Source organism: Mauremys mutica, chromosome 25 (genome assembly GCF_020497125.1).
Source record: "Mauremys mutica isolate MM-2020 ecotype Southern chromosome 25, ASM2049712v1, whole genome shotgun sequence".
In the NCBI taxonomy this organism is placed as follows: Eukaryota; Metazoa; Chordata; order Testudines; family Geoemydidae; genus Mauremys; species Mauremys mutica.
In genome coordinates, this window is record NC_059096.1 from 2787155 (window position 1) to 2805655 (window position 18501).

General features: G+C 64.6%; 1 protein-coding gene across 3 annotated transcripts; it reads left to right on the forward strand.

Annotated features, from left to right (window-relative positions):
* Window positions 1–262: 262 nt before the first annotated feature.
* Window positions 263–17206, forward strand: LOC123356526 (collagen alpha-1(XV) chain-like). 3 transcript variants are annotated; one of them, XM_044999862.1, is made up of 22 exons: window positions 263–557; window positions 1520–1662; window positions 4582–4665; window positions 5184–5246; window positions 5629–5697; window positions 6221–6400; window positions 6795–7151; window positions 7465–7584; window positions 7893–7946; window positions 8685–8711; window positions 9070–9177; window positions 9526–9570; window positions 9914–9994; window positions 10087–10128; window positions 10634–10661; window positions 11637–11686; window positions 12273–12407; window positions 12900–12962; window positions 14056–14124; window positions 14645–14839; window positions 15316–15437; window positions 16105–17206. In XM_044999862.1, exons 1-22 carry the CDS (start codon window positions 377–379, stop codon window positions 16295–16297), a joined length of 2409 nt encoding a protein of 802 aa, XP_044855797.1. In that variant the 5' UTR covers window positions 263–376; the 3' UTR covers window positions 16298–17206. The 3 variants fall into 3 exon arrangements, with proteins under 3 accessions (XP_044855797.1, XP_044855798.1, XP_044855799.1); XM_044999863.1 differs by having other exon boundaries at window positions 9073–9177; XM_044999864.1 differs by lacking the exon at window positions 9070–9177.
* Window positions 17207–18501: the final 1295 nt, after the last annotated feature.

Genomic DNA, 18501 nt, shown 5'->3' on the forward strand with positions numbered 1-18501 from the left:
CTCGGCTCCATGCCCCCCATGCCCCCAGGCAGCCTCTTTGCAACACGCAGGTTGGGGTCAGGGCGACCTGACCCTCAGTGAGGGGCCAGCCCAGCCCCCCACACCTGGCAGGGAGCTGGCAGAAGGGGGCAGCCAGAGCCCGCAGCCAGGCCCCGATCCCGCCCAGCGCTGAGCCGATGCCAGGCCAGGGGCGTGTCGGAGCCGGGGGCGGGAGGATATGGGGTGATAACAGCCAGGGCCAGGTGCCAAAGGTTAGCCCTGAGCGCGGTGGCTCTGCAGGGAGGCACATTCCTCCGCGGAGGGCAGACAGCGCGAGCCAGGCAGGGGCCACGGTGCCAGGCAGGTGCCCAGGGCAGCCTGTGCCCAGCATAGCGCCATGGGGACCCCCCGGGGCAGCCCCCTCCTCCGCTGCCTGTGTGTCCTGCTGCTGCTGGGCGTCTGGGCTCTCCCCAGCACGGCCCAGTGGTTCTCGCTGGGCTCCCGGCTGACCACAACACCCCCACCCATGACCACCGCCGGCCCGACATCTGCACAGCGCCCCCCAGAGGAGGGGGAAGGTAGGTGCCTGTGGTGACCCTGGGGGGTGGAAGGGATGTGTCCCCCCACCACCGTCCGTGCACCTTACAGCACACAGGGGGTGCTACAGACCAGCTAGGAGCCCAGCCACCTCCGGGAGCTGGCGTGGGAGGGGGGTGAGATGGGAGGGGAGGGCTGGGAGCCAGGACTCCTGGGTTCTGTTCTCAGCTCTGGCACTGACTCACTGGACAAGTCCCTTCCCTGCTCCATGCCTCAGTTTCCCTGTGATGACATTGTGAGGCTCACTCCTTTGGGTGGGCAGGGTTGATTCTGGGGGGCCAGCTGGAGACACCCTGGGGCCTGATTCCCAAGGGGCTGAGCACCCCACAGCTCCTGCTGACCTCAGCCAGGTCCCCCCAGTGCCGGGGTGCAGAGCGTGGCCGTGGGCTCCCCCCGCCAGCCTGCTGCGTTCCATCCGCAGTCGGGGCCGGGCATGCGTCACCGCTCCACCACAGGGTGTGTGGGCAAAGGTGAGTGGCAGCTGGGCAGGGTGCCACAAGGAGCCTGAGCCTGGCTGGGCGGCAGTGGGGCCGTCTGTGGCACACAGCTCTGCCTGTGCCCATCCCCGGGGTCCCCCGGCACCGCTCACTCTGGCTGGCACACAGGGTGCCCAGGCCCGGGCGGAGGGGCTGAGAGCGCGGCTGCGCGTGGGGAGGGATCCAGCCCCAGCTCGGCCCCTCACAGCCACTGGCCCCGGGGCTCAGGGAGTCGCCCAGGCTGCTCCCCGCTGCTGGGGCTGGTCCCATGGAGCCCGGCCTGACCCCCGAGCTCTGCCTGGACCAGGACAAACCATTCGCCTGTTTGCTGCCCCCCAGCCCCTCACCCTGTGTCCGGGGGGACTGAGCCGACACGCAGCATCTCCCCGGGCTCCCCGCCGATGCCCTGCTGCCCAGGGAGCCTGGCCCAGGCACAGCTCCCAGCCCGCCTGCCTTGGCTCTTTCAGAGGGGGACGCTGGCGACACAGAGCCGACGCGCAAAATCCTGCTGAGCAAACCCCCCCTGGGGACGGCCCCCCAGAGCCAGGCGCTGGTGCTCAAGGAGACTGCAGGGGGTGGGACGCAGCCCCCCCGGGAAACACGAGACCAGGTGCGTTGGGGGAGGTAGCGAGTGGGGGGCGGCCATGGGGGGAGAGTGACGGTGTGTGCGGCCAACATCACACTGCTGAGTGTGCGTCGGGGGCTGAGCGGGGAGTGGATGGCTGGGGGTGCATGGGGGGATGGGGTGCATGGGGGGATGGAGTCGATGGGTGGGGAGTCCATGGGGGGATGGAGAGGATGGGGTGGGGGTGCATTGGATGGCTGGGGGTGCATGGGGGGATGGAGAGGATGGGGTGGGGGTGCATTGGATGGCTTGGGGTGAAGGGGGGGATGAAGAGGATTCGCTCGGGGTACATGGGTTATGGAGAGGATGGGGTGGGGTGCATTGGATGGATGGGGGTGCATGGGGGATGGAGAGGATGGGGTGGGGGTGCATTGGATGGCTGGGGGTGCATGGGGGGATGGAGAGGATGGGGTGGGGGTACATGGGGGATGGAGAGGATGGGGTGGGGTGCATTGGATGGATGGGGGTGCATGGGGGATGGAGAGGATGGGGTGGGGGTGCATTGGATGGCTGGGGGTGCATGGGGGGATGGAGAGGATGGGGTGGGGGTACATGGGGGGATGGAGAGGATGGGGTGGGGTGCATTGGATGGATGGGGGTGCATGGGGGATGGAGAGGATGGGGTGGGGGTGCATTGGATGGATGGGGTGCATGGGGGGATGGAGTCAATGGGTGGGGAGTCCATGGGGGGATGGAGAGAATGGGTGGGGGTGCATGGGGGGATCCTCAGCCACCTGGCCACACCCCGATACCCGGCCGCTGTTGTACAGACAAAACTACACAGGATCTTTTCAGGAGGCAAGACAAAGATGCCACATTTATTATGATAACAATCTGATTTATGACCAAGAACTAATATCTTAATCCTTACACACACACACACACACACACACACACACACACACACACACATCTATATCTATATCTATATCTATATCTATCCATTAGATGTTCTGCAGCTGCTGCATAGTTACCAGTCCTGGATGTAGCTTGAGTTTGTGGCTTGATTTTGCAGCTTGGGTTCGTAGCTTGTGGCGGTAACTGGCCAGGAAAGCCGGGCACAAGGACGAGCTGGTCTCTGTTGGGCCTGCACCGATGCCCTTCCATGCTGGCAGCAGAACGTTACCCTCCAAAGTCTCCCATCTCACCCATTTTTTTTGTAGGCTTTAGTTTGAATCCAGAGTCTTTAGGTCTTGCTGTGTCCCGCTGCCTCTGGGTTTGGTGACCGATCACCCTTCAATTGCAGGCCTGACTTTCAGCCTGGGGCCTGGCTTTGATCTTCCTTCTATTGCACCTTTTCTTTTTAGGGTGGACTCTGCTTACGTTGTTAGGGCTCTTGTCTGCAGCTTCAGCCCCTGGGGTTTGAAGTTTATTTCATCAGGACAGGCTGGGGCTGGAGGTTGATTCCCTCATTCATACATGCCTCAGTCACACATCTAAACTCAACTAATAAGATTACAGCAGGGTTTGCAACAATGAAGGCTGGAGGAAGCTTTTACAAAATGGAGTGAGCGTTTTAAAATGAGGTTTGAATTCCAATGTAGCAAACAGTGAACAGAAGTTACAATATAGACAAGTGCAGTGGCTGGCAAACCGTGAACAGAAGTTACAGTGTAGGCAAGTGTAGTGAATGGGGAACAGAAGTTACATTAATAAAGTGAACAATTAAAAACAATTTCATGTATCAGTTCTACACCGCCCAGCTACACTCCAATACCCAGCCCCGGCCGCGCCCCCGATACCCATAAACCCCCTGACACTCAGCCGCACCCTGATCCCCAGCCCCCCCCATAACCCCACAGGCTGGGGCCTGTCTTCCAGTTAATCAGTTTCCTCTGCTCGTGTCCTTCCCCTTATCTCAGGGCCCTGCGGGCCAGACACAATAGCCGCAGCTCAGCCCTTTGCCCAGGGAAATGGTATTTTGCTGCTGTTTTTCTGGCTTTTGGGCTGGATCTGCTGAGACAACCCCCCCTCCTGACCCCCCCCCCAGCCTCTGCATGGGTCCCTCCCTCGCTTGGAAGGGAGGCCCCCAGCCCAGCCCCAAGAGCTGGGGGATGGGTGGGCTCAGGGGCTCTGTGGATTCTGCACATCACTCCCCCTGCCCAGAGAGCCCCCACGTGCAGCTCCCCCCAATCCAGCCCTGATGCCTCAGGGATGGGCGGCTGAAAGGGCCTCAGAAAGCTGCCCCTGCAGCACCCGGGGGTGGGCAAACAGGGCGTGGAGATGGCAGAGAGCCTGGGGACAGGTGCCTCTCTGGCCCCCCTGGAGCCGCCTGGTTCTCAAGATATTTATCAGTGTGGCCCCATGTGCCAGGACCTGGACCCCAGACCCCACCGCGCACGGGGCCGGGCGGCAAGAATCCGGAGCTCGCTTCGCACGGGGCCGGGGGGCCAGAACCCGGATCCTGCCATGCATGGGGCCAGGGGGCCAGAACCCAGACCCCACCACGAACGGGGCCAGGCGGCCAGAACCCGGAAGGTTTTTCGCACGTAGCTGGGCCACAGCTTTGTACTAATTGAGGCTCCTTCAGCCCCCAGGTTGGGCACTAGGACTCCAGAGGGAGGGAACAGGGCAGCTGTACCTCTGCCCAGATAGCAAGGGGCCCGTGGGTGCCCCGGCTCTGGTTCCCCTGGGTGTCTAGGGGCCCTTGGCCCAGCCAGCCTCAGTGGGAGGAGAGAGCACTTTTGGGCGAGGGTGCAAGCAGGAGGGAGGGGAGAGCAAAGCAGGATGGGTAAGCGCATGCAAATCAGGCAGCCACGCCCCTCTCTGCCTGCGGCTGGTGGCGATAGTAAGGGCCCAGGTGGGTGCCCCATGGGGCCAGAGGAGTCAGCACTGGGCTCTCCAGGGGCTGAGGAGCTGACAGAGCAATGGGGCCAGGACTGATTTCGTCACCATCTCTCCTAGACGCCTCCAGCCCCTGCCACCCGCCCCGCCCCTGGGCTCTTCGAGGGGAGCGCGGAGGAGGAAGAGGAGTTCCTGCAGATCAAGGTAAGGGGGGGTGGGGGGCTCTCTAGTTGCTGGTGGTGTGGGCCTGACCTGAGCTGGATGGACACAGGGTCGCTCCCTCTCCATCCTCCCCCCCGCCCGCCCCGCACTGCCCTGCACCCCTCCGGCCTGTCCCGCCCCAGGAACGGGCCCTTTCCAGCCAGGCAGTGCCGGCTCCGGCCCTGGGGCCTCTTCCTTCCCGTGGCTCTGAGCCTGCCAGGGCCACTGCCAACATGAGAGAGGCCGGGGGGGCCTCCACAACCGGGGGGGGGATCCCCCCGCAGAGGCAGGCAGCAGATGGAGACATTTCGGTGAGGTGACTCCAGCTGACCTCTGCCACTGCCCCGCTGGGGTGGCTGCTCTGGCTGGACGGGAGCAAAGGGACGGGTGCCAGCCTGGCTGTGATTCTCTGCCCTCTCCATGGGGCGGGCACTTCTGCCAGCAGTGCCCCCTGGCATCTAGGTTCAAGGGGGGGCCATGGCAATGGGGCCAATGCTCCATCTTTCTCTGATTTCTCACAGGCAACTACAAAGGGTCCGACGCCAGCAGTGCCCACCCCCCGGGCAGCTGCCACCCTTCCGCAGGTGAGTGGTGGAAGGGGCCGTTCCTGGCACAACCTGCCCGGGGTTGAGCAGTGAGCACCAGCCGCTCATGCAGGAGGAGGAGCGTCCGTACCAACCCTCCCCTTAACTGTCCTTCGACTGCACCGAAGCTACCCGTGCCAGCAGCCGCCAGAGCCCCGCCAGGGCGGACCCCGCTGGTGCACGGGTACCAGGCCTCCTGCAGAGAGGGGAGCCGCTGCGGCTGTGCCAGCAGAACAAAGGAGTTTCCAATCCAGCCCTCCCCCACCTCGCCACCCCAGATCTCCCTTGCTCTGCCCTGTGACCCCCTGAAGCCCAGCGGGGACGGGGCTGGCACCGCGCCCGGTCAGCGCCCGCGGCACTCAAGGCTGTTTCTGGCTCCTAGGTGACTGGTAACCTCTCGCAGTGCATCTGCCCAGCCGTCCCCGGCCCCCCTGGGCCCCCTGGGCCAAAGGTAGGAAGGAAGGGAGCTGTGGGGGCTCTGCTCTGGGGCTCAGGGATGGGCCCCCCGTGCGTTTGGGGTGCCCGGCCCCTCGAGAGCTTGGTTTTGAAGGGTGCTGGGTTTTTGGAGGCTCTCTGGGGCCGCACACACTCTTCCTCCTCCCCCGATTCAGGCCATGGCTTGTCGCGGGGGCGTTCGCTTACAGAGCACCCCGCTCCATCGCTAGCCGGAGCGCAGCGAGCGCCACGGCGGGGGCGGCACGACGCCCTGCCCACACGGGCCGTCAGCCAGGCCTGAACTCCCGCCAAGGCAGCCACCCCCTGGCCGCTAGCGGGGACAGACCCACGCCAGGCTGCGCCCGCGCCTGCCCCACTCTCTGGGACCAGCAGAGGACCGGGACCCCCTCGAGCGCTGGCGGTTCCCGAGCGGGTTCAAACATGGACAGAGCCAGTTCCCAGTGGGGCAGGGGGTGGGGGCTGGGGGGCTAGGAGGGCAGCTCACTGAGCCCATCCATGGCGGATCTTCACCCCAACAGGGAGAGAAAGGAGAGCGGGGGCCCCCGGGGGAAATTGGCCTGCCGGGATTCTCTGGGGAGCGAGGCCAGGCGGGGAGCCCAGGGCAGCCTGGCCCCCAGGGGCCGCCTGGTCTCCCTGGGCCTCCGGGCGTGCCGGGGCTGGCAACCGGCGCTGAAGGGCTGGACGCATCTGAGAACGAGGTGAGGGCAGGATGGGGTGCTGGGGTTTCAGTCTGCTTGGGGAGCGAGATCAGAGACCACGTGGGAGGGGAGAGCTGGGGGGCGGCCGGCTGCATCAGGGTCAAGTTATCCTTAATCTGCCTGCAAAGTCCCGGCAGGGGCTGCAGTGGGACGGGGGGGAGGGCCGTGTGGGGGATGGGGCTGCGGGGGCAGGGTAGGGGCAGTGGGGGCAGGGCAGTGGCAGTGGGGGTGGAGCAGGGCAGAGGCTGCGGGGGCAGGGCCGTGGGGCAGGGCCGTGGGGCCAGTGTGGAAGAGGAGGGGGCTGCAATGGGGGCAGAGCGGGTGCAATGGGCGATGGACGGAGAGGCTGGCACCACAGAAGCGGCTCTGCTGTATCTCTTCTCTCTCCTGCCAGCTGACAAATCAGCCGCTCAGGCCTGGTGCGGCAGGGCCGCCTGGACCCCAGGGTTTGCCTGGCTACCAAGGGCCTCCAGGCCCCCAGGGCTACCCCGGGCATGAAGGCATCCAAGGCCCCCCTGGACCGCCAGGCCGTGAAGGGCAGCAAGGACCTCCCGGCCCTCCAGGGCCACTTGGGGCCCCAGGGCCGCCGGGCTTCCAAGGCCCCCCAGGGCCCGACGGCCCCCTCGGGCTTCCAGGAGTCTCAGGGCCTCCAGGAGCTCCAGGGCGTGACGGGCCCCCCGGCCCCGCAGGGCCTGTGTCGCCTCCAGGAAACCCGGGGCCTGCCGGGGAGCCCGGATACCCCGGGCCCAAGGTAACGAGCCGATCGGGCCGAGGAGGGCACAGGGCAGCATGGGAGGGCCTGGCCCAAGGGAGCAGGCGCCAGGCGGGTGCTGCTCACACCAACGTGCCAGCGGCTTGTCCCTGGAGAGGGGAGTGTGGGCAGGGCTCCCAGCTCCATCACTGCAAGTCGTCCTTGCCCTGCTCTGTGCCTCAGTTTCCCCAGCTGTGGGGCGGGTTTAATGCCAGGCCCCACCCCAGGCACTGTTTGCAGAGCGCTGGGTCCCCCAGACGGGCCGGGGTCGTGTGTTCTTGGCTCTTTCACCCCCTGCGCTGTGTCCCTGCAGGGCGAGACGGGTGATCTTGGCCAGCCCGGCCCTCCAGGCAGCCCCGGCTTGATGGGAGAGAAGGGCTCCCCGGGCCCGCCCGGGCCCATGGGGCCACCAGGACCACCTGGGGAGAACAGGGTGAGTGGGCGCGAACTCGGTCGCATCTCGCCTGCCTGCCAGTGCCCGGAGCTCCCAGACACCCATGGGACCGTTGCCGTTGTGCCAAGCTTTGGGGGGTCCTTGGCCTGGGGGGGACACAGGGGTTGCAGTGGACACAGGGGTTGCATGCTGGCAGCTGTGGGGGGATCCGGGGCGGGAATGTTTCACGGGCCCTTTGTGCTGGTCTAAAAGGCGACCCCAGGTGTGGGGTGGGTCTGGCCCCCCTGTTCCGTCCCACTGGGCGAGGGCCCACACAGCCCCTCACAGCCGTGTTCTTCTCACCGCAGTGTGACCCACACTCTTCAGGGCACCCCAGATGGCCTGGCCCGCCGGGCCCCAAGGTGAGTCCTGGCCGACAAGGGAGAGCGCCCCCTACTGACCCCCTGCCCCGCTCCCTGCAGCACGGCGGCCCCAAGCTCTGCACTGGGCCACTAATCCCCCTCCCTGCAGCCTTGGCAAGCCGCGCAGGTAACCCCCCCGCCCCCACAGCTGGCTGCGCTGAGCCGCCCCACGTGGGCTCTGGGACACAGAGGAAAGTCCGAAAGTCCATCTTCAGCACCGCAGCACTTGGATCCCCCACCCCCACCTGCGCCCCACCCCCCCGCGCGCTCCCCTCCCCTGCCACAGGGAGGCCTCTCCCCCGCCCGCAGCTCCACCCTGGGCAGGAGATTTCCAAGGCATAAGACACATGTCTGGATGAGTCCGGGACAGTCCGGTGTGCAAAGTTGGGCAGAGATCACCCCGCCCCGCCGCCCCCTGTTCTGTTCCTGCTCCGGGAACAACCCCCTAGGGCAGCTTTCCTTCCTCGCTTTTAACCCTCACTGGAGCTCCCGAGAGACGCGCGGGCTGTCAAATACTCCCCTCTGGTTTGGGCGCTGGGGTCAGGGCTCCTGGCTCCGGCTCCACTGCCAACCCTGCCGTGTGACCCCAGGCAAGCCACTGCAGTGCTCTGTGCCTCAGTTTCCCTGTGTGTATGAGAGGATGGCTCCCACTTCCCAGGGCACTGGGGCTGGGCCAGTGGGGACTGTGAATCCCTGGGAGAGCCGGGGCTCTGATGGTACCGTCTCTGTTTTGTACAGGGTGAAAAGGGAGACCCTGGAGAGCAGGTGAGTAGCCATGGAAACACGGCGGGGAGCCGGCTGTGCCATGGCATGGCCCTGGCAGCACCGGGGCTGGCATAGTGCAGGCAGCCATTGGGAAAGGTTGCCCAGGGCGCCTCCACCTGATGCCGTTCCATCCCTCCGCCAACGCCCCTCGGTCCAGACCCGCTGCAGGACAGGGCACAGACTGCCACGGCCAGGCCAAATCCACTGCGGGGTTGGATGGGGGCCAGACAGAGACCGGCCAACTCATTTCCCTAGTGAGCTATGCCCGATTTCCAGAGTCCCAGTGCCCCAGCCAGTCCCCCACAAGCCTGGCCCAGCGGAGATCACGGACCCTCTCTCTTTTTCTTTGCTGGCTCAGCAGGGATGCCGCAGCTGTCCCGGGGAGGCCGGGTTCCTGCCAGGCCACCCTTCCTTCCCCGGCTCCAGGGGCCCGTACGGATCCTGGGTGCCACTGACATACCAAGAGGTTTGTCCGAAGTCGTCTGCGTGTTCTAGGGGGGGCTCTCAGTGCCATGAGCCAGGGGCATGGGGACTGTCTGTGGGCTGGGAAGGAGCCTCTCACCCGCCTTTGCCACACACCAGCTGAAGCCGACCCAGCGCCCCTGCCTGGCCCATCGCCCCCGCAAGGCAAGGGGCATGGCCTGGGCACGCCCAGCGAGCACCACCCTTCCTGCGAGCCCGAGGCCAGGGGAGACAGACGGCCGAGCCGGGGAGCGAATGCGGATGAGCGTCACTGTAGATCCGGGCCCCCTCCCCTGACCTGCGCCCAACCCGTCCACAGGAGACTCCCCCTCTTCTCTCTCTCCCTCTCCAGAACGGCAAAGTAGAGACGGAGATTTACGGTGCAATCGTCCCCCACGTGAGTTGTGGCCTGGGTCTTGTCTGCACAGCCCGAGGCGCCCATGGGCCGGGACAGGCCCAGACCTTTCCTGCACTGCAGGGCCCGGGGAGGGGTTCCTGGGGGCTCGGAGACCCTAGACCGGGCAGGAAGCGGGGCACTGAGTGGAGGAACCCAGCTGGCTGGGAGGAGAATGAGGCAGGGCTGAAGGAGGGCCGTGGGAGGGTGCCCAGTGAGCAGGGCAGGGGGGGGAGGGCAGAGAGATGACAGGCAGGCCCTGGTCCGGCAGCACCTCCTCCCCGGGACACGCAGCACCAGCCCACTGACAGATCCACTGCCAATTCTGTGCTGATCTTTATTTCAGGGTCCCCCCGGCCACCCCGGAGCACCAGGCCCCCCCGGTCCCCCGGGGCCCCCCGGAGCACCAGGCGTCCTCTACCTCAATGTAAGGATCCCGGCCGATGGTCGGGCGGGCGTGCGTTTGCGCCAGCGCGCGGTTACCAGACTCAAAGCAAACCAGCCTGTCTTTGATTTCAGAGGGTTTATCCCGTCCGCCCCAGGCCGTTCTGCAAACAGCCGGTAAGACATGGGCCTCCTGGGCCCCCTGCCAGCCTCCCCTGCTGCCCACAGCCAGACCCAGGGCAGCAGCGGGGTCATGGAGGGACTAGGGACCCCCAGGTCTTTGAGGCTGCTCAGCTCCTGCCTAGGGAGCCCGGAGCAGAGGGCAGGGTGGGTTCCTGGGGCAGACCCTCCTCCTGACCCCCCCCGGCCTGTGCTGTCTTGCGGCTCACGGCTCAGGCACTGTTTGGATCTGCCACTCGTCCCCCCGTAAGCCCAGGGCCCGTTCAGCCAAGCGTGCAAATCACCCTCTGTCCCTCCTTGGGCCGGAAATACCCCCCCAGGACGCCCTCGCACTTCCCCCCGGGGGGATGAGCTCGGGTTGCTATGGCTACACAGGAGGAATGGCTTCTGCCCCGGCCCCTCTCCCGCTCGCCATCCCAGCTGCCCTGTGCCACCGGAGACGGGCCCATCTCGTCTGCGATGGTCTCGCGCTGACAGATCCACTTGCACTTGGCTTTTCCAGGTGACCCACGACACGGCCGGGCTCTCAGGTAGGGACGTTGCTCTCAGCATTTCTGGGGGCCATGGACCAGATTTCAGGCCCCGTTAGCAGAGAAATGGGCCCTCCTTGGCCTCCCCACACCTGTCCCGCGCTCCCCTGGCCGCTGACTCCCAGGGCACATGGGTGGCACCTCCCAGGAGCCCGCTGCAGAATATTTCCAGGGGAAGGTCTGTAGCTCTCTGAGCTGCCCCTGGGCTGCCCCAAAACCCTCCTGGAGTCAGTGGGTGTCTTTCCGCTGGCTGCCGTGAGCTCTGCCTCGGCGATGGTGCCCCCGCGGCCCCACGAGACAGCTGGGCTCACAAGCCAGGCCTTGTCCTGGTCTCTCTGAGCCCAGGGGAGGCACCTCCCCTTGCCCGGCTGGGACCCTGTGGCCAGCTAGGAGTAGATGTTAATGGGTGTTCTCTGTCCTCTCCCCCGATCTCGAGAGGTCTCCCCGTCCTGGTGACGGGCGCTGCGTGAGGACCTCCCCGCTGGCTGAGTGCCTGCGCCTGGGCGGGCCAGGGCCAATGGCTCCCTCGCGCTGCGTGCCCATCGTCTGCTTCAGGGCGGCCTGGGGGTTTGCTTTGGATTGAAAAATATCTGGGAAACAAGTGCCCCACCCCACCCCTGCCAAGGACGAGCCGGGAAGCGGCACCTTCCTTGAGTTCTTAGCAGGCCGCGCTCCTGCGAGAACCTCGCTGGCCATACCCTGGGGTTACTGCTCGGGGCAGCAGGGCTCCAGCTCGGCTTCTCTGCCCAGTGGAGACAAGGGGCCCTTTACTCCTTAGCCCCGGGGGCCCTCTGGAATGGGTCTGGAGCACCTTTCGGACGGAAAGGCTCCCTCTCCATGCACACCAGCCTAGATCCTGCCAGGAGGAGCCACGGGGTGGGTAGCGGGGAGCAGGGTCTGCTCTCCCCGGCCGGCCGGAGCTCTGCCGAACCCACCCGTGCAGCGGGAACCTTACGCATCTCTGCTGCTCTCTAGATGCTGAGTCGTCTCAGAAGGACGTGCCTGACCCCCCAGCTGACTCCAGGGTTTGTGTTGGACTTTGGCATCTTGTAGCATCCCTTGTCTTCCTTCCTGGCAGCAGCTTTCCATGCCCTGAGCAGCCGGGGGCGGGGGCGGCAGACAGCTAGGACTGGCCAGCGCAATGAAGAGACTCGTCCGTAAGGGCACCGCCACCACGTCCCAGGGACGTCAGCTGCAGCAAACTGCCTCAATACACCCCTCCAACCACGTGGCAAGCACGTTGGCCCACCCACACCCGGGCATCATGGGGCTTCGAATGCATCCACTCCCCAGCGTCCAGCACCGTTGGTGGGAGCCGGGCTTTTGGGTTATCTGCATGGGGGAGAAATCACTGGAGACTGCACTGGCCCGAGAACAGGACCCGTCCCAGGTGTCGCAACCTGCTGCTACAGCCACTGCTTGTGCTGGGGGCTGCCGTGCTGGACGGATCTAGGCCCCTCCCGGCTTTTGCCAGCTGGGGGTGGTGGCAGAGTGGGAATGGCCCAGTGTGGGCTGCGGCAGCCAGGCCGCGGGTGGAATGGCAGGACCACGGCTAAGGGTGTTTCTGCGATCTGGCCGCTAACCCGTAACTGCTGCTTCTCCTTCCCTCAGCATCACACCTGGGTCTTCAAGTCGAAGGAGCTGATGTTCAAATCCAGCTCGTCCGTCCCCGAAGGGAGCCTGGTCTACGTCAGAGATGAGAACAGCGCCTTCATCCGAACCCCGAGAGGCTGGAGCAAGCTCCTGGTACGGGAGCAGCAATCTCAGACCCCAGAGCGCCAGGGCTGGGGTTTCTGGGTCGCTAGCAATAGCCAATGCTTGGGGTTCCCATGGCGCCTTTCTCATGCAGCCTGTCAGTAGTGGAGAAGAGAATTCCTGACGTACAGTCCCTGAGATCGGGTCTGAAATGCTCCAGTAGCAGCAACAGCAGCTTAGTGAGCTGTTAAATGTGTTTTCTCTAATACACCTGCTTACAGGGGGAAACAAGTCAAGCCAAGGGGGGAAGGAGAAAAGATCACCAACCTCTGTAGAACTTGTCCAGGTTCCGGGGGAAATTCCCCGCAGGCTTCGCTCCTGCCAGGCGCTAGGCTGCCAAAGGAAATGTTCCTTTCCAATGAGTCCAGTGGAAAATGGGGACAGGTTTCCCTTAAGGGAACCATATGTGAATAACGCCACAGGACTAGATCGAGACCTAACACACCCTTCTCTCTCTCTCGCTCCTCGTGTGATTTTTCTCAGCTGGAAGATTCGGATTCCGTATTGGCTGGCGATGACCCTTCGGTGTCCACAGAACATCATCAGGTGAGGACTCTCTTGTGACTAGTGCATCTGACCCTCACTGCTGACCTGTGTCACCAGAGAGGCCACGCTCGGAGATCCTGGCCAGCCGCCCTTGTCTTCACCGGGGAGTTTAGCCACCAGCATGTCACGTGGATGTGAACTCTGGGCGTGGACTCTGGGGGGCACATGCAGAAGGCTCACACTAGTGCAATGGCTCTACACTAGGGTTTGCACCAGGGTCGCTGTCCCTGTGTTGAACAGGTCTTGCACACCACAGAGTCGATTCTGCCCCAGCGTAGGCAGCTCCAGCTCCATCGACTCCGTGGTGTGATGTCCACATCCAGCTGTGTCCTGAGTTCCTCTTACTCCGACCCAAGGCCTGAGCGCGGACAATGCAGAACTGGGACTGTGCCGCCAGCCGGCCTGGCCTGGCCAGCGGCTTTGCTTCCCAGCGGAGCCTGCCCGGGTCCCTGCAGGGCACTGAGCGCCAGAAGGGTGTGGACGTGCCCCGTGGCTGGGGAAATGACTCCGCACCGCGAGCGTGGCTGGTCCGGGGTTCTCACCAGACGAGAAGCGCGACAGCCATGGGGTGGCCACTGGCTGGAGGGGGTCAGGCCAGGGAAGGAACGCGCCAGGCTGAGGAAGGGCAGCACACGTGGCCTCTGCACCGCTCCCGCTCCCGAGAAGGGAGCTGTGGGGCCGGAAGGAAGCAGGGAATGGGAGGGCCGCCCGCCCTGCCCGGCGCTGGGGCTAAGCTCTGGGGATGCAGAGGCTCAGACGCTGCAGCGATGGGGGTGGACAGGTAGCGCGGGAGAGCCATGCGGGGGCAGGGGGAGCTCAGGGCGGGATGGGCCCCTGGGAATTCATCGATTTCAAGGCCGCAAAGGACAACTCTGACTCCCTGGCCTGCCCTGCCCGAACCTCCCTCCCTCCGTGGAATTCACGCTGCCGTGGTAGCCTGGACCAGGGCCGTGCTCAGCGGGGTCTGCGTAGAGCCCGTTAGTCGGAGCCAGCGTGAGATCCGTGGGGCCGGGCCCTTGTCTCCACCAGGCCCGTGACGGGCTGGGCATGCCCGAGTCTGCTCCGAGAGGCTGACGTGCTGTGTGTTTCCTAGGTCCCAAAGGAAGGGAGTCAAGCAGCCACCGGGATCCTGCCAACTAGCATCACCCCGAGGGTGCCTTCGGTAAGCCGTGGCCTGGCCTTCCCCTGCGACCCTCTGGGTGCTGGCGAGGGCTCCCCGTCCTGATGCCTAGGTCCCGCCAGCAACGTGGAGGCAGCTTGCGGGGGGCGGGCTGTCACCCCCAGCCCGATCCAAGCTGCGAAGGGTCCTCCCCCAGCCCAGCCAGGGGCTGTGATATGGGATGTGCAGGGCAGGAGGCTCCAGGGCAGAGCCCAGCGCCTGTCCAGCCAGCGGCCAGCAGAGCTCCGGCCCACGTGCAGTTCCCGTCTCTGGCTCGGGGAATGACGTGCTGCGGTGCTCAGTCCGTCCCAGAGCCTCGGGCTTCGGCTGGGTGATCTCTCAGCGCCGGCAGGCCTGCTCCGAGGCAGCACCATTAGCACGAGGTTTCATGCCATGGGCACCTCGTGTGGTTTACAGGCCCCAGAGTGTGCGACACCCTTGGGTGCTGGTACCCTGTTGAAAGACAGACCCGCTAGCGCTCCCCCCACCCCGCCTGGCCCTGTTCACCCCTCTGCTTTCTCAGCTCCGCCTGGTGGCGCTGAACTTCCCACTGCCCGGCGATATGAACGGGCTCAGCGGCGCGGACCTGCAGTGCCACAGGCAGTCGCAGGAGGCCCAGCTCTCCAGCACCTTCCGGGCCTTCCTGTCGTCGCCCACGCAGAACCTGGTCTCCATCGTGAGGAGGACAGACAGAGCTCTGCCCGTCGTCAACCTGAAGGTGAGGAACAGTCTGATGGCAGCAGCGTTGTTGGGTGGGCCGGCTGCAGCTGCTGGGGCCTTCGCCCACGCTGGTGCCTCGGAGCCTCCAGGAAAATGGTTAAAACCGTTCTCAGAGACTCCCAGAAGCTAAAACCCACTGGGCCTTTCCCCCTCAGCAGGACCGTGCCCTACGGCCTGTTCTCCCGGGCACCGTTCAGTTCCGGTGTCCACCGAGACCCCTCCCCAGCTAGAGCATCTCACTGAGCCTGGCCCCTCAGCCTCAATGGACCTCCGACCACTCAGAGCACCCTGGGCCTTCCGGCTTGTTTGCAATAGAGGCCCGTGCATGGGAGTCCCGGTGAATCCACCTGACCCTGGCCTGGTTCCGATCCGGCCGGCCCCTGGCCCGCGAGCCTGGCTTGCTGCCTGGCCGGCCCGGTACAAGATGAAACCTCTGTGATCGCTCGCGCTCAGTCAGCCTGATTCCAATGGCAGGGCCAGCGGCTGGCGAAGACCTGGAACTCCCTGTTCGGAGGTGATGGCGCCGCCCGCTTCAACGCGCTGCGTTTTCCCATCTACACCTTCGACGGCCGGAACGTGCTGACGGATCCCAGCTGGTGAGCGCGGGGACGGGCAAGCGTAGCAGCGTGCGAGCGAACTCTCCGCCTGCCCGGAGCACAGCGGGGCAGTCGCTGCGGGGAGACCTTGGTGGGGAGGGGACGAGGTCGTTCCTAAGGGACCTTAATTGCCTGACGAGCCCCCCCTTCGCCCTCCCCCGCTGCAGGCTCCGCCCCTGGAGAGAGCCCTGTAGCAAAGGACCTGGGGGTGAAAGGGTTTAAACCAACACCAACACCCCCCCCAGTGAGTGGCACTTCCAGGAGCTCTGCACAGGGTATGTTGGTTGGTTTTCTATGACGCTGTTGCATGGGCCAGGACTCTGTCCCTGGGGCCTGAAGTGCCTGGGAACCAGTCAGAAGGGAAGATGTTGTTGCAATCGCCTGCCCCCTCCCCGATAACCTCCGGCAGCGGGCGAGGCTGGGGCTGGCTTCTCAGCTGGGAGGGAGGCTGCCTGCAGTCTAAGCAGCTCGAGGGTTAACCCCAAGGCTGAACTTTTCAAAAGCAGCTACTGATTTGGGGGCCTCCGCTGGAGCCACGCGCCTGGGGCCGGGTGTGCCAAGCTCCCCTTGACTTCCCCAGAGGGTGGGCACCCAGCACCTCTGAAAATCAGGCCCTGCGTGGCTTTCTGCTGACCCCACTGATCCCAGCCTGGCACTGTCTCCTCAGGGCTCACAAGGCGATCTGGCATGGCTCCAGCCCGCGTGGGCACCGAGCCCCGGAGGAGGACTGCCAAGGGTGGCGGGCCAGCCTAGCCGAGGGCTTTGCCTCTCCCCTGACCGAGGGGAAGCTCCTGGCTGAGCAGCGCCGCGACTGCTCCAACTCCCTGGTCGTCCTGTGCATGGAGATCAGCTTCCCGTAGCTGCACATGTGATGATGCAAGCCGTTGTGGGGCAGCTAGCAGGGCCCGTGGGCTGGTGATCCCACCAGGAGAGCCGACGGTCACCTGCCGGCCCTGGGGCTGCTCTCGGCTCTGGGGCTATTTCACCATTATCCCCCGTAGTGGAGCCAGCCTTGTACCCATAGCCAGAGGGGTCTATCCTTGACCAGGATGTGGGTCCATATGTGCAGAATAGAGACCAATGGAAAGGCTACTGGGATGCCTCCCAAACTCAGAGCCATGCCACCGCCGAGCCATGTCCCCAAGGCGTGGGATCTAGTTAGTTAGCACTAACCATGGGGCCTCCCCAGGAGAGGGGGCCATTCCCCCAAACCAGTGCCCCATTGAGGTCCCAGGCATGCACCGCAGTGAGCACTGGGGTGCAGATGAGACCTGGGTTTCGGGGCCCGTGTTCTCTGCACTGATGCTGTTGTGCAGCTCCGCCAGGGACTCTCCAGAAGCTAAAAGCTCTTCTCCGGTCACCAAGTAGGTGGGGAAACCTGCCAGAAGTGGTAGCTGGGCCTCCACGCCCCCTCGTTCTGCCTCCACGCTCCCCGCTCCTGCCTCTGCCAGCTTGGGCTTGGGTTCCCAACGGGCAGATGCCCCCCACCCTCCAGGCCCGAGGTTCTGTCCCTAGCTCTGGCTTTTACCAGCCGCTGTTCCCGAAGCAATCAGTGGAGAGGTGGGGGGAAGGCGGGGACAGTGCTGGGGTTTTCTGGGGGTATATAGATGCAGCCTGGTAATATCTATCTTTCGGCTGACTAGCGTCATGGCGATGGTCGGGCGCTACCAGCTCCAGAGAGAGGGGTGTCGTTCGGGCCTCTCGGTGGCCACACGCTCAGCCTGTGAGCTTTGAAAACAGCCGTGTGCTTTAGCTGGCAATAAACACGTTCCAAGTTTTGGGTTTGGGCTGGTATTTAAGCTCTGAGCATTTGGGTTCCACTAGCGCCTAGCGCTCCCAGGCAGCCTGCAGACAGAACCAAGGGCTGGCTGCTGCCCCAAAGGGCTGGTATAGGGGGCAGGGGCAACCATTGGAGCCAGGTTGTCTCAGCTCCCTTCCCGGGCACATCTGGCTAGACAGACTTGCTCGAGCTCACGTTAAAAATAGCAACGTGGACGTCCGGCTCGGCCTGGAGCGTGGGCTCCGAAGCCCAGGGAGTGGGGTGGACGCGAGAGCCCGAGCCTCAGCCTGCACCAGAACAGCCACGCTGCTCTTTGTAGCTTGGTTCCCCCAGCACAAGCCAGTCTGCGTGTCCTGGGAGACGCGGGCCCAGCCGCAGTGTGCATGTACCCAGCAGCGCCTAGCTAGGGGACGGGTTTTCAGACGTGCTCTGCATCCAGCCACCTCCTGCTGTGCCACCTGGACTCACTGGGGGAAGCGCATGGAGGGGCAGAGGATGCTGAATGCTCCAAGGAGAGACCCAGGAGGTGAAGCCATGGGAGCTGCTTGCCCTGCAGACAGGCTGCTCCGAGGGAGAGGAGGCTCCCCAGAGTCCTGCCTGGCTTTGTGGGGAGCAGTTCCAGAGCAGCGCCCGGGGACTCCGTGACAGCCCTTGGCTCAGGCTGGGTTTTCAAGCCAGGGTTTCTCTTCTGCTAGAGATTTGCCACCCACAGGCTCATTTGTCCCTTCACTCAGGCTGGGAGTTTGTTCTCTGGCCCTAGCCAGGCTTTCGTGTTATGACCCCAATACGCTGTAGCAAGGCTTTGTGGTCTGTGCACGGAGCTGCGGGGGCCGTGGGCTCTTCAGAACTACCCTCACGTCATGGCCGCCTGGTTGGTGGGCTCAGACAAGGGCTGCAGGAGCATGAAGAGCGAGCGACCTCTCCGGCCCCTGGGAGGAGTCTCTGCGGGCCCAGGCTGAGGTGCTCTGGCGGGGGGCAGTGAGTGGAGTTTGTCCCCCTTCTGGGGACGACTGGAGGACATGATGCTGCTCCTTTGACCGGCAGCATAATGCAGCTTAGACTCTCTGGAATGAAAACGGGCTTTGCAGAAGCGCCGCAAACCTCCTAGGCTGCGTGAAGCAAAGGATTGGCCCTGCCCAGAGGGCAGCTGCCGGCTCCTTGTAAGCAGTAACCAGCCCTGCCCTTGCTGTGGCATTGCCTTAAGCAGCCTTCCAGGCAGAGCAGGGGCCAGTACAGTCCTCTGCTCATCCCAACCAGCGACACTCCAGGAAGGCGGGAAGCCAG